This window comes from Salvelinus namaycush, chromosome 25 (genome assembly GCF_016432855.1).
Source record: "Salvelinus namaycush isolate Seneca chromosome 25, SaNama_1.0, whole genome shotgun sequence".
In the NCBI taxonomy this organism is placed as follows: domain Eukaryota; kingdom Metazoa; phylum Chordata; class Actinopteri; order Salmoniformes; family Salmonidae; genus Salvelinus; species Salvelinus namaycush.
In genome coordinates this window covers 29,426,983-29,441,189 of record NC_052331.1, presented here as the reverse complement: position 1 = coordinate 29,441,189, position 14,207 = coordinate 29,426,983, and the positions used below count along the sequence as shown (strand labels likewise).

The following is a 14,207-nucleotide window of genomic DNA, read 5'->3' as shown; positions in this document are numbered from 1 at the left end:
GCCTTTGGCTTCCAGACAACTAAAGAAAGTTGATATGAAAACCAATAGAACAGGAAAGAAATGGCATAGCGGTGGGTCCAATAGGGAAGTAAATGAAAATACAGTGCCTTCAGAAAGTATTCACACCCCTTGACTTTATTCACATGTTATTGTGTTACAGTCTGAATTTAATATTGATTAAATTTAGATTTTTGTGTCACTGGCCTACACACACTACCCCATAGTGTCAAAGTTAAATAATGCTTTATTTTATTTTTTTATTAAAAATTAAAAGCAGAAATGTCAAGAGTCAGTAAGTAGTCAACCCCTTTGTTATGGCAAGCCTAAATAAGTTCAGGAGTAAAAATGTGCTTAACAAGTCATATAATAAGTTACATGGACTCACTCTGTGTGCAATAATAGTGTTTAACGTTCTTTTTTATTGACTAAATAATCTCTGTACCCCACACATCTGTAAGGTCCCTCAGTCGAGCAGTGAATTTCAAACACAGATTAAATCATAGAGATTTTCCAATGCCTTGCAAAGAAGGGCACCTATTGGTAAATGGGTAAAAAAAATTAAGCAGACATTGATATCCCTTTCAGCAGGGTGAAGTTATTAATTACACCTTGGATGGTGTAACCCAGTCACTACAAAGATACAGGCATTCTTCCTAACTCAGTTGCCGGAGAGGAAGGAAACCGCTCAGGGATTTCACCATGAGGCCAATAGTGACTTCAAAACAGTTAGAATTTAATGGCTGTGATAGAACACTGAGGATGGATAAGCAACATTGTAGTTATTCCACAATACTAACATCATTGACAGAGTGAAAAGAAGTATAGAATAAATATTCCAAAACATGCATCCTGTTTGCAACAAGGCACTAAAGTAATACTGCAAAAAATGTGGCAAAGAAATTCACTTTTTGTCTTGAATACAACATTTTATGTTTGGGGCAAATCCAATACAACGTGTTACTGAGTACCACTCTCCATATTTTCAAGTGGTGGCTGCGTCATGTTTTGGGTATGCTTGTAATAGTTAAGGACTTGGGAGCTTTTCAGGATAAAAAAATAAACGGAATGGTACTAAGCACAGGCAAAGTCCTAGAGGAATACATGGTTCAGTCTGCTTTCCACCAGACACTGGGAGATGAATTGATCTTTCAGCAGAACAATAACCTAAAACACAAGGCCAAATCTACACTGGAGTTGCTTACCAAGAAGACAGTGAATGTTCCTGAGTTGCTGAGTTACAGTTTTGACTTAAATATGCTAGAAAATCTATGGTGAATTTTGAAAATGGTTGTCTAGCAATGATCAACGTCCAATTTGACAGAGCTTGAGGAATTCTGAAACGAATAATGGGCACATATTGTACAATCCAGGCATGTAAACCTATTTGAGACTTACCCAGAAAGCCTCACAGATTTAATCCCTGTCAAAGGTGATTCTAACATGTATTGACTCAGGGGTGTGAATAATTATGTAAATGAGATATTTCTGTATTTCATTTTCAATACATTTTCAAACATTTCTAAAAGCATGTTTTCACTTTTTCATTATGGGGTGTTTTGTGTAGATGGATGAGAAACTAAATCAATTTAATCCATTTTTAATTCAGGCTGCAACACAACAAAATGTGGAATATGTCAAGGGGTCAGAATACTTTTTAAAGGCACTGTAAATTTGCCATAATTATTTAATTACTCCTGTCTATAGGGAAATAAAATCATTAAAAATAGCTCACCAGAAAGCATGACAGCCACAGAATAATCGAGGATCATTAACGTATTTTAAATTGCTGTGAATTGTTTCAAATCACAAGCTCCTAGGTTGATGCCTATTTGTTGAGTCCTCAATTTGGGCAGCGCACCTTGCAATAGACCTAGCTAATTATTGGGTTGCAGCTGTCAGTGAAAAGCATCTAAAATATGTGTGAAAATGTGTCTTGAGTATAATTTAAAATGTTGAGACAAGAAGGGGAGGGGTAAGTGACGAAGGTATAGTCAAGTCTGTCTCCTGACAATTCTTGCGCATTCATAGTTAAAAAAAATAAAACAAATGTAACCCCTTTTTCTCCCCAATTTCGTGATTACGATCTTGTCTCATCGCTGCAACTCCCCAACGGGCTCGGGAAAGGCGAAGGTCGAGTCCTGCGTCCTCGGAAACATGACCCGCCAAGCCGCGCTTCTTAACACCTGCTCGCTTAACCCGGAAGCCAGCTGCACCAATGTGTCTGAGGAAACACCGTTCAACTGACGACTAATGTCAGCCAGCAGGTGCCCGGCCCACCACAAGGAGTCGCTAGAGCGCGACGAGCCAAGTAAAGCCTCCCTGGCCAAACCCTCCTCTAACCCGGATGAGGCTGGGATAGTTGTGCGCCGCCATGTAGTGACGCCGCAACACTGCAATGCAGTGCTTTAGACCGATGTGCCACTCGGGAGATTCATTGTTTTATTGTGTGTATTATTTGCCCTTTATGCATTTTTTTAAATAAATTCCCCATTACATATGTCACCGGTAGTAAATGTACCATTAATCCCCGTTATTTGGTTACATTCATTTCTGTTAATGCATGTATTAATTACAGTCGTTTACCGTTCTCATTCTTGGAGTGGAAATATTGTTTGCAGAGTTCACAACCTGCTAGACTTGTGAGAAACATGTTTTGGTTTATTTCATAACCATCATTTACGAGTTTTGTAAAATGTTTTCATTGTTTGTTTGGAGTGCTACGTGTGAGCAATGAGCATGTGTCTGGTTTCTCTGTCCTGATAATGTTGAAGGAGCGCTCACGCCTGAGCATGCATAGAAGTACTTGGCCTGCTGCGCAGAAATGCAGGAAATAGTATTTTTTTTTACATCCATTTCGAATGATAGTATATTAAAACTAATACATCCTCACAGTAGGCTATTTGAAAATCTTTCCAACCATCTCCCCCTCGATAATCACCAATCCTCGATGTGAAATAGCAATGGAAGTTATTGGCCTACTATTGCATTGCCCTATAGGTTATATGTTCCATGCGCTCATTTCTTTAGCCGCCAATGGAATCACGGTGTATCAATGTCTCCATGTGGCAGAGGCTGGTGACCTCGCATTTTTTGATTAGTATCATTTTAATTCTTATGATTAACCACATTACAATGATTTTGAGAAACTAAAACATTTATTGAAATGAAACTGTTCCATAAAATTGTGCATATGAAAATCATAACTGGCACTCAGAACAGAAGAAATGGTATGATAAATTGTAAGCTACCCCAGACTTGAAACTCTCGCTGCCTATAAAGTCTTTATAAAATAATTGCCTTCATGGTCCCATTTAGCCTATAGGCTACTTTGAAGAAAAGTAAAACTCATAATTCCTCATAATATGAAATAAAACATTCAGGTTTCAAACAATTAAGTATGTTTTCAAAATGCATACTGCCTCCAGCTCACTTTGTAAAGTGGTGGGTGACGCGCTGATATCCTGTTGCCTGCACTTGAATGGTGAATGGGAGGCTCGCTTCAATTACCAGTTGAGAAATAAAATAGTAGCTCTTTTTAATCGCGCACCAAAACAGTTTTTAACACAGGATTGTATTTAGAATTGTTGCGAAATGAATGGGCTTATAAAAGCATGTTTTACTCCAGGAGCAACCAGCTGAGTAGCAGCAGGAGAAATCCCTCTCAAGATAGCTGTATGCTGTGCGCATGTGGTAGTTGTGTTGGATAAATAAGATGCATGATGACTAACGCAAATATACACAGGCCAAGTTAATTCCACTAAATGATGGTAATGAACCGATAGACAAATGAGCATGACAGTCAAATGTATTTCCATCGACTGGTATATTCCATCAATGATAAAAAGCATTATTTTGGCTTTTTTTTTCTCCTAGTCATTTTGACCAGCAACAGTTTTATTTATCGGCTTTAAATGTTTTTTAATCAGCCAAAAGCCGGCAATTGCTTAACGGAAACACTGGTGTGTGTTTGCGTGCGTGTGTGCGTGTGTTTGTGTGTGGACAGCCAGCCTTACAAGCACCTCAGCTGGTCAAATAAAAGCAACTGACTCATTAGCTGATGGTTATGTAAGGGTTGTTACATAATTGAAGAAAGGAAAGGTGGAGATGTTGGGGATGAAGATATAATTGGACCGATACTATGCTGTATCTTGTCAGATGTTTTTTTTTTAACTTTGTAGTAAATTGACCAAAAATATAAGCAATCTTCTTCTTCCGTTAAATCGAGACCGCAATTATCATCATGATACCAAGTAGCCTACTGTTTGATCTGTCTGAATCAGTATACTTAATAAATGCTTCAGTATGGCATTTCTGGTCTAATCCTGAAATGTGTTTAATCATTGAAGATATCTCGCTGTTCTTTACATTTTTTTCTTCTTTTCTCTTTAGAATCCTATTACTTTTGCCGAGGTTACATGACAATGAATGTGTCACATGACACACATTGTTTGGACGTGGTTGCTGCTCGCTTATCAGTCATCATGGTCGCCAGAGGGAGGGAGGGTCACACAGATCCTGATGTTGACGTGTATCTATACTAGGGTTGGGGATCAATTACATTTCAATTCAGGCATAAAACTGAAATTCCTATTCAATTATTTACTTCTCAATATACTGAAAACCTTTTCAGTTTTTGAATTGTATATTTAAATAACTTCCAGAATTAACTGAGTGACTTTAATTATAATTGACCCCAACCCTGATCTATACAGTATGACACTATTTCCAATCAAACATTATGTTCACCCTGATCATTCCAAAGGAATTGTAGATATTTCTGTAGCTTTACCAGTTTATTTTATTATTTCCAACCAATCATCATTTTCTCTCCTTCTTTCTTCTTCTTCATTACTCTCTCCTGTTGCAGTTTGACGTTTATTGTCATGAATCTTTCCCTGGCGGCAGAAGTGAGTGCTGCTGGCCCATCTAGTGGAAATCAATGTCACAATTGGCTATTTCGTAAAAATTCATGGAAACAAACATTTGATTTTTGGTCTTAATTTAAGGTTAAGGTTAGGCATTAGGGTTAGCAGTGTGGTTAACACTATTGTTAAGTTTAGGTTTCAAATCAGATTGTTTGACTTTGTGACTGTGCCAGCAAGTGAGCACTCTGCAGAGCTGCCTCCAGAACACGAGTCATCCCAATAAAATGCCAAGCTGCTCTTCTGTTCTGCTGATTATTGGTGTTCATTGAATTCCCCAAAAGTATTCCTTATTTTATATACTGTATCAAACAAACATAATACTGCTGTATATGCATTTTTATTTCCTCAAAGATTACGAATCCTAAAGCCCAACTGTGTAAACCTGTATTAGGTTTATTTCTTATTATGTTATATGTGTTGGCTTGACAGTATGATGTATGTATTGTAACCAGTGCAATCCAAACTATGTTGTCAGAGCCACTCTGTGGGTTTATTTTCCCAACCTGAGAGAACGAAGATCCAAAGATCACTGACATTTTAGTATAGTCTTTATTGGTAGTTTTCAGAGGAATCCCTCTTGCGATTAGCTAGAAATACGTGGGTGTGCGACTGTGTGTACGTGTGCGAATGGATCCGTACATGTGTGTGCATGTGTACTGTAGGTGTGCTTGGTAAACGTTTCAACATAATTTTCTCTTGTGGATTGAAGGATGTTGCTTAGGGCTTGCCAGACAATCAACAACCATAATATTGCCACGGTCAGGCAACAGAGCTATTATGGAAATAAGATGGAAATATAAAGATGTTTTTTAAGAGGGTGTGTTTTTATTCCTCAGTTCTATTTGAATGTGTTGCGAAAGCATTGATCTTTTTGTATATTTTCAACATTTCATTAAATTGATATGCTATATGTTTTGTGTATTGATTCATACTGTATGTTGATATGGCAGATACTTGTTTAGTACAATATGGAGTATTGTTTTAAACTCACAGGCCAGCAATGAGATTCATAGTTGATGTACGACTAGACGTCAGTTTCCCGAATGCATTGTGGTTGAAGTTGTTTTTATACCACCACAGTTTGATGAAATCTCCTGTTGTATGTTCTTCTCCATGATTACATTTTTACACCATTTTTATACCCGTATACTGTATGTGACTGTACTGTTTACCTAAATGTCTTACTGTATGTCCCCTCAATGTCTCATAGATATCATCTGAACATTGAGAGTTTCGGTATTCATGGGGCGTTAGAAAAAGGTTTCTATCCATGTAGAGTTTGATTATATGGTTTTTATGCATTTAACATTTTAAAAAATTAATTCCTTTCATACTTTGTTCTAGTTTTTCTAGAAATGTATGGGACATTTGAATGATTCTGGAGATGTTCACTGTCAACCATTATGGTACTTTCAAAAAGATGTAAAGATATATTAATTATTATATATCATATCAAATATATCATATTAAAGTTGGATTTGTGTATTGTTTTGATTTTAGTTTCTGAGTGTTGGTTTTTTCCTTTGTACAGCTTGTGTTACTATTCTAACCTCTATGACTCTTCTGTTTTGTTACTATTAACTTCTGTTTTGATATTGTCCCATTCTACCTGATCTTTGTTTTTTGATCTTGTCACTATGAGTAACAGTAGCCCAGCAGCAGCACCTCTTACACTGTAGAAACATGTAAAAGAACCAAACCGTGAGAAAGTTGCGGGGTGAAATGTATTTGAATATAATCTAAATAAATATGTTCTACTCAGGCATGTTTGTTGTGTTGAATATGTATCAGACTGGTGATGATGACAGAGCAAAACATATATTGGAAAGAAAAGGTGTAGGGCCAAGTACTGCACAACCCAAAAGGTTAGGCCAATTTAATTCACAACCAAATGGTTACTGGTTAATATCCTATATGTGGGCTATACAGCAGTGGAACAAATGCCCTTGACAAAGAACATGTACAGTTACCTAAATTGAAACTACTGTGGATGTGGCTAATAATTGTGTTTTGGCATCCCGTACTAGTGATACGGAATCCATATTAGGACTTCATATATCAAGCAAAACTATCTGATGACTTCCTAATATGGATTCCGTTAAAATAACTTTATATCTTGTATGTAAAATATAGGCCGACTACTCCAAATCATCTAGGATTTCTGGAAAGAAAGTAGGTGGCATAGTAAATAGAAAGTGTGTTCAATATTTCAAATTAATATTCAACGAGACATTTACTTTGCAGCTTTGCACGATTTGTTACCATGGCAGCTCCGGTTTATATTGATTAGCTGTAATGAAGCTTCTTTTTATCTGCTCCTAGCAACTGACTGGGAGACATGTAGCATTTCCTTCACTGCTTCTCATCATGGGCTGCTGTGTCATGTTTGGAAAAGGGTATGATGGTTAGTGAGAAATATTTGACTGCTGCTTTAGGTAAATGCTAAAAGTGAAGATGAATTTCTAATTATTGGACAGAATTATGTATTTTTTATACTTTATATTAACATTTTTGTATTTTTGTTAACACACATTGAGGAAGGTAGGTTTTTGTGTGTTTGTTAGTGCTGAGCGATTAGTGCTTTTTGAAGTCCGTTTGGTTTCGGTTTGATTATGAAAAAATAATCACAGCGTTCGGTTTCGATTCTTTCTTTTTTACATGAAATGCATTATGCATTATATATGTGGAATGCTGTAGCAACACAGAATTATAAATTAATAGAAGTCTCATGATGGTAGTGACTGCCCATTACTGCCTATCACTTATTAACCATAATTTAGTCACATTACTTTAATAAAATATTTGATGTGTTTATTATTTCCTTCCAAGTCATCATCTCATCTCTATAGAGCTGCTGCATACTGTATGCTGTCTGACAAAATCACAATTTTAGTAGTTCTTCAAAGTAAATAAGGCATACTTTTATGACTACTGAATACCAACTATCAAGATCACTATCAAGATTTTGAGGCTCGCGTAGCAACTGCTTTCTATCCCTCTCGATTGTGTGTTCTCTCTTCTCAGTCTCATTGTCTTGCTCCGCACAGAACAGAGAAGTTTAAGCGGGTACGCAATGGATTATGGTAATTGTAGTTAGTTTAGTGCAGAAAATGAGTAAAATTATGTAGAATATTAACCTTTTGGAAACTACAACTCCCTACTACATTGCACAGTTCAGGCTTGATCTGGTTTATCTCTACAGAAACTGCACATCGAGCTTACAGAAGAAAAAAAATAACTAAATGGAATTCAAATAATTGAACCAACGTCGGTCAATTAGTTGTTTAAAAAATGAAAACTAGCCAACATTTTGGTTAATCGCTCATCACTAGTGTGTGTGTGCAAATGTGTGCATGCTTGCGTCTGCCTGTTTCTCTGTTTCTCTCTGCACAGAACAGTGAGCAGGGTTTTCTCTCAGGTGGTGGGTTTGGACTGGCGGTTCTGCTGTTGTTAGAGATCAGGCCAGGCCACAGATGCTCCCAGCCCTGCTCTGTTCTCTTCTCTGTGTTCCTGTACAGATGTCTCCGTCTCCCTCAGAGCCCTCTGCTCTCATCTCCACCGCTAATGGACAGACTCTGGCTGCAGTCTTGTCAGTCAGCCAACACATCCTACTTTCATCTTTTCTTTTAGGTTTGCTCTTTGGATGGATATGTTTTGTGTGTGTGTGTGTGTGTGTGTGTGTGTGTGTGTGTGTGTGTGTGTGTGTGTGTGTGTGTGTGTGTGTGTGTGTGTGTGTGTGTGTGTGTGTGTGTGTGGTCATGCAGTGTATGGCATATACAATATAATAGCCAATCGAGAAGACAACTTTGACCGTATGACACATACATGACACACATGTCCCTATGTAGGCAATTCTGCCTGGATATTATAGTCTTCTCATTATAGTTTACGGAGGCTTTCTCTCCTATTATTCTCTGTCCATTAGTTCCTACTGGTCTCCACTTTACAATGGAACTGTATCTATCACATCAAAATGTATTGGTTATAGATAGATAGGTTTATTTGATCAATTAAAACACAATACGAAACATTTTGAAAATGTATTTCAGGTTACACAGTAGGCCTAGGTTACACAGTAGGCCTAGGTTACACAGTAGGCCTATGTTACACAGTAGGCCTATGTTACACAGTAGGCCTAGGTTACACAGTAGGCCTAGGTTACACAGTAGCCCTAGGTTACACAGTAAGGCCTAGGTTACACAGTAGCACCTAGGTTACACAGTAGGTCTAGGTTACACAGTAGGCCTAGGTTACGCAGTAGACCTAGCCTACTAGGCATACTTGGGTTACTCATATAATAATAATGAATACATTTTTGAACTTGTATAGTGGTTTTCAAAGAATCTCAAAGCACATCAAAAGTAAAACAACAAACACTTTTTTTTATGAGAGAGATTGAAGGTCTCAGTCAGCTTGGGATGAAGTTGATCCAGTTTGGACTGGAAAGGCAGTGTAGGTTCAGTGGAGGGGGCATTGATGGGACAGCCAAGGAGAAACAACAGTGCACCGCACCTGCTTCTCTGAATGGTCAGTCACTCCACTGAAGCCGCTGTGTTGGTACTGGTGCTCAATTGCCAGGAATGTAGCACCCAGCTTTGGTGATGCCACGGCTGCTGAAAAGCGCATGAAAAGCCACCACATCTTGGCAGCGGTTAGGAGCATTCACTGAACAGTCCCTGGACTGACTCTGCTACCTCTGGACACAGCATGCAGTCCTTGGTGTAATACTTACAAACAGATTATTTGAATCCAAACAGCCAGCTAGCTGCTAGCTAGCTATCAAGCCAAAAGATAGACTTTCAATCACGACCCTGCAACTCTGACAGTCAAGACCACAGGACATACAGTAGTGATCAAATCCTAGAGCAGCCAAAACCCTAAAATCTGCTTAACTGTTGCATACACAGTTTAGCAGATGTTATAGCAGGTGCAGTGAAAGTATTATGTTTCTAGCTCTTTACAATACAGTAAAATGACAAACAAGAACACAAATAATTAAAATGTACAAAAAGTACAACAAAAAAACAAGAAATCAAGAACGTCGGGATTAATCCAATTAACAAAGCAAATAGGAACCCAACTATGTTGTTGTTAATTGTACGGTGTTTGTTCAGGTCATGTTGCCAGACCAGTGGTGGATGTATGACCATGTTGCCAGACCAGTGGTGGATGTATGACCATGTTGCCATACCAGTGGTGGATGTATGACCATGTTGCCAGACCAGTGGTGGGTATAAAGATGGTGCCGATAGAGATGGTAGCTCCGCTTCAAGTCCTTAGGAAACTCTGCAGTATTTAGTTTTTGATGTATTATTTCTTACTTTGTTAGCCCAGAAAAGTGTTATTACATATAGCCGAGAAGAACTATTGGATATCAGAGAGACGTCAACTTACCAGCACTACGACCAGGAATACGACTTTCCCAAAGCGGATCCTTTGTCTGCACTTCCCAGGGCATTTGAACTGATTCCAGAGGCCGACCCAAAACAACGCCTTCGGAGGAGAGGGTGCCAGAGCGGTCTTCTATTGAGGCTTCGGATGCGCGCACCCCCCCCCACCGCATCTGAGTATATTACTCGCTTATGTCCAGTCCCTAGTTAACAAAGTCAATGAAATTAGGGCAAGAATTGCTTTCCAAAGAGATATCCGGGATTGTAACATACTCTGTTTCACAGACACATGGCTAGCTGGGAACATGCTGTCGGAGTGCGTACAGCCAACAGGATTTTCAGTGCATCGCGCCGACAGGTACAAACATCTCTCTGGTAAGAAGAAGGGCGGGGGTGTATGTTTCATGATTAACGACTCATGGTGTAATTGTAACAACATACAACAACTCAAGTCCTTTTGTTCACCTGACCTAGAATTCCTCACAATCAAATGCCGACCATATTATCTCCCAAGGGAACTCTCCTCAGTTATCGTCACAGCTCGACCACTGCTACTCTAACTTCTGCAATGCATACAAGGCACTCCCCCACCCTCCTTTTGGCAAATCTGACCATGACTCCATCTTGTTGCTCCCCTCCTATAGGCAGCAACTAAAACAGGAAGCGCCCGTGCTTAGGTCTATGCAACGCTGGTCTGACCAATCGGATTTCACACTTCAACATTGCTTCGCTCACGTGGACTGGGATATGTTCCCGGTAGCCTCAGACAATAACATTGACGTATACGCTGACTCGGTGAGCGAGTTTATTAGCAAGTGTATAGGAGATGTTGTACCCACTGTGACTGTTAAAACCTTCCCTAACCAGAAACCGTGAATTGATGGCAGCATTCGCGCAAAACTGAAAGCACGTACCACTGCATTTAATCATGGCAAGGCGACGGGAAACATGACAGAATACAAACAGTGTAGTTATTCCCTCCGTAAGGCAATCAAACAAGCAAAGCGTCAGTATAGAGACCAAGTGGAGTCGCAATTCAACGGCTCGAACACGAGACGTATGTGGCAGGGTCTACAGACAATCACGAATTATAAAAAGAAAACCAGCCCCGTCGCAGACATCAACGTCTTGCTCCCAGACAAATTAAACAACTTCTTTGCACGCTTTGAGGACAATACAGTGCCACCGACAAGGCTTGCTACCAAAAACTGTGGGCTCTCCTTCTCTATGGCCGACGTGAGTAAAACATTTAAACATGTTAACCCTCGCAAGGCTCAGGATGCCCAGATGGCATCCCTAGCCACGTCCTCAGAACATACACAGACCAGCTGGCTGGTGTGTTTACGGACATATTCAATCAATCCCAGGCAATCCCACATGCTTCAAGATGGCCACCATTGTTCAGGTTCCCAAGAAAGCTAAGGTAACTGAACTAAATGACTATCGCCCGGTAGCACTCACTTCTGTCATCATGAAGTGCTTTGAGAGACTAGTCAAGCATCATATCACCTCCACCCTACCTGTTACCCTAGACCCACTTCAATTTGCTTACTGCCCCAATAGGTCCACAGACGATGCAATCGCCATCACACTGCACACTGCCCTATCCCACCTGGACAAGAGGAATGCCTATGTAAGAAAGCTGTTCATTGACTACAGCTCAGCATTTAACACCATAGTACCCTCCATTCTCGTCATTAAGCTCAAGACCCTGGGTCTCGACCCCGCCCTGTGCAACTGGGTCCTGGACTTCCTGACGGGCCACTCCCAGGTGGTGAAAGTAGGAAACAACATCTCCACTCCGCTGATCCTCAACACTGGGGCCCCACAAGGGTGCGTTCTCAGCCCTCTCCTGTACTCCCTGTTCACCCGCGACTGCGTGGCCATGCACGCCTCCAACTCAATCATCAAGTTTGCAGACGACACTACAGTGGTAGACTTGGTTACCAACAACGACGAGACAGCCTACAGGGAGGAGGCGAGGGCCCTCGGAGTGTGGTGTCAGGAAAATAACCTCTCACTCAATGTCAGCAAAACAAAGGAGATGATTGTGGACTTCAGGAAACAGCAGAGGGAGCACCCCCCTATCCATATCAACAGGACAGCAGTGGAGAAGGTGGAAAGTTTTAAGTTCCTCAGTGTACATAACACAGACAAACTGAAATGGTCCACGCACACAGACAGTGTGGTGAAGAAGACACAACAGAGCCTCTTCAACCTCAGTAGGCTGAAAAAATCTGTCTTGTCACCGAAAACCCTCACTAACTTTTACAGGTGCACAATTGAGAGCATCCCGTCGGGCTGTATCACCGCCTGGTACGGCAACTGTACCACCCACAACCGCAGGGTTCTCCAGAGGTTGGTGCGATCTGCACAACGCATCACCGGGGGCAGGACACCTACAACACCCGGTGTCACAGGAAGGCAAAAAAGATCATCAAGGACAATAACCACCCGAGCCACTACCTGTTCTCCCTGATTCCATCCAGAAGGCGAGGTCAGTACAGGTGCATCAAAGCTGAGACAGAGAGATTGAAAAACAGCTTCTATCTCAAGGCCATCAGATTGTTAAACAGCCACCACTAGCACAGAGAGGCGGCTGCCTACCTACAGACTTGATATCATTGGCCACTTTAATAAATGGAACACTAGTCACTTTAATAATGCCACTTTAAAAATGTTTACATATTTCACATTAGTCATCTCATATGAATGTACTGTATACTCTATCCTTCACTATCTATTCTTTACTATCTATTGCATCTTAGCCTCTTTGTCACTGCTCATTCATATATTTTATACTTATACTTTATATTCTCATCCCATTCCTTTACTAGTGTCACGCCCTGGCCTTAGTATTCTTTGTTTTCTTTATGTTTTTTAGTTAGGTCAGGGTGTGACATGGGGAATGTATGTGTTTTGTAGTGTCTATGGGGTGTTGTATGTGTATGGGGCAGAGTAGAGTATAGTTGTCTAGTTATGTCTATGGCTGCCTAGATTGGTTCTCAATCAGAGACAGCTGTCATTCATTGTCTCTGATTGGGAGCCATATTTAAGGCAGCCATAGGCAGTAGGCTTTTGTGGGTAGTTGTCTATGTCTATGTTCTATGTTGCATGTGTGCACTTAGTTCAGGTTTAGCTTCACGATCGTTTGTTTTGTTCATTTTGTAAGTGTTTGTTTTTCCTTCATTAAAAGAAGATGTATTTTTCACGCGCTGCGCCTTGGTCCTCTCTCTCTTATCAAGACGATCGTGACAGAACTACCCACCAACCATGGATCAAGCAGCGTGAGAGGAACCAACAACAGCGGCAAAGAAACCAGGACTCGTGGACATGGGAGGAAATATTGGACGGAAAAGGACCCTGGGCTCAGACAGGGGAATATCGCCGCTCTGTTGAAGAGAGGGAGGCAGCTAAAGCCCAGGATCGGTGGTATGAGGAGGCAGCAAGGAGACGTGGCTGGAAACCCGAAAAGCCTGTGAGTAAACCCCAAAAATTTCTTGGGGGGGGGCTAAAAGGGAGAGTGGCGAAGTCAGGTAGGAGACCTGCGCCCACTCCCTGTACTTACCGTGGAGAGCGAGAGTACGGGCAGACACCGTGTTACGCAGTAGAGCGCATGGTGTCTCCTGTACGCGTGCATAGCCCGGTTCGGTACATTCCAGCTCCACGTATCGGCCGGGCTAGATTGAGCGTTGAGCCGGATGTCATGAAGCCGGCCCAACGCATCTGGCCACCAGTGCGTCTCCTCGGGCCGGCTTACATGGCACCAGCCTTACGCATGGTGTCCCCGGTTCGCCTACATAGCCCGGTGCGGGTTATTCCACCTCCCCGCCCTGGTCGGGCGACGGGGAGCATACAACCAGGTAAGGTTGGGCAGGCTCAGTGCTCAAGG

General features: G+C 41.0%; 1 protein-coding gene across 1 annotated transcript in view; it reads left to right on the top strand.

The window, feature by feature from the left end:
• The window catches only part of LOC120020713 (phospholipid phosphatase-related protein type 5-like), a 49,522-nt gene extending 45,103 nt beyond the window's left edge, over positions 1 to 4,419 (top strand). The window contains exon 6 of the mRNA XM_038964434.1: positions 4,390 to 4,419. Coding sequence (XP_038820362.1) covers positions 4,390 to 4,419 — 30 coding nt within the window. The remainder of the gene's footprint in view (positions 1 to 4,389) is intronic.
• The last annotated feature ends 9,788 nt before the right edge of the window (positions 4,420 to 14,207 follow it).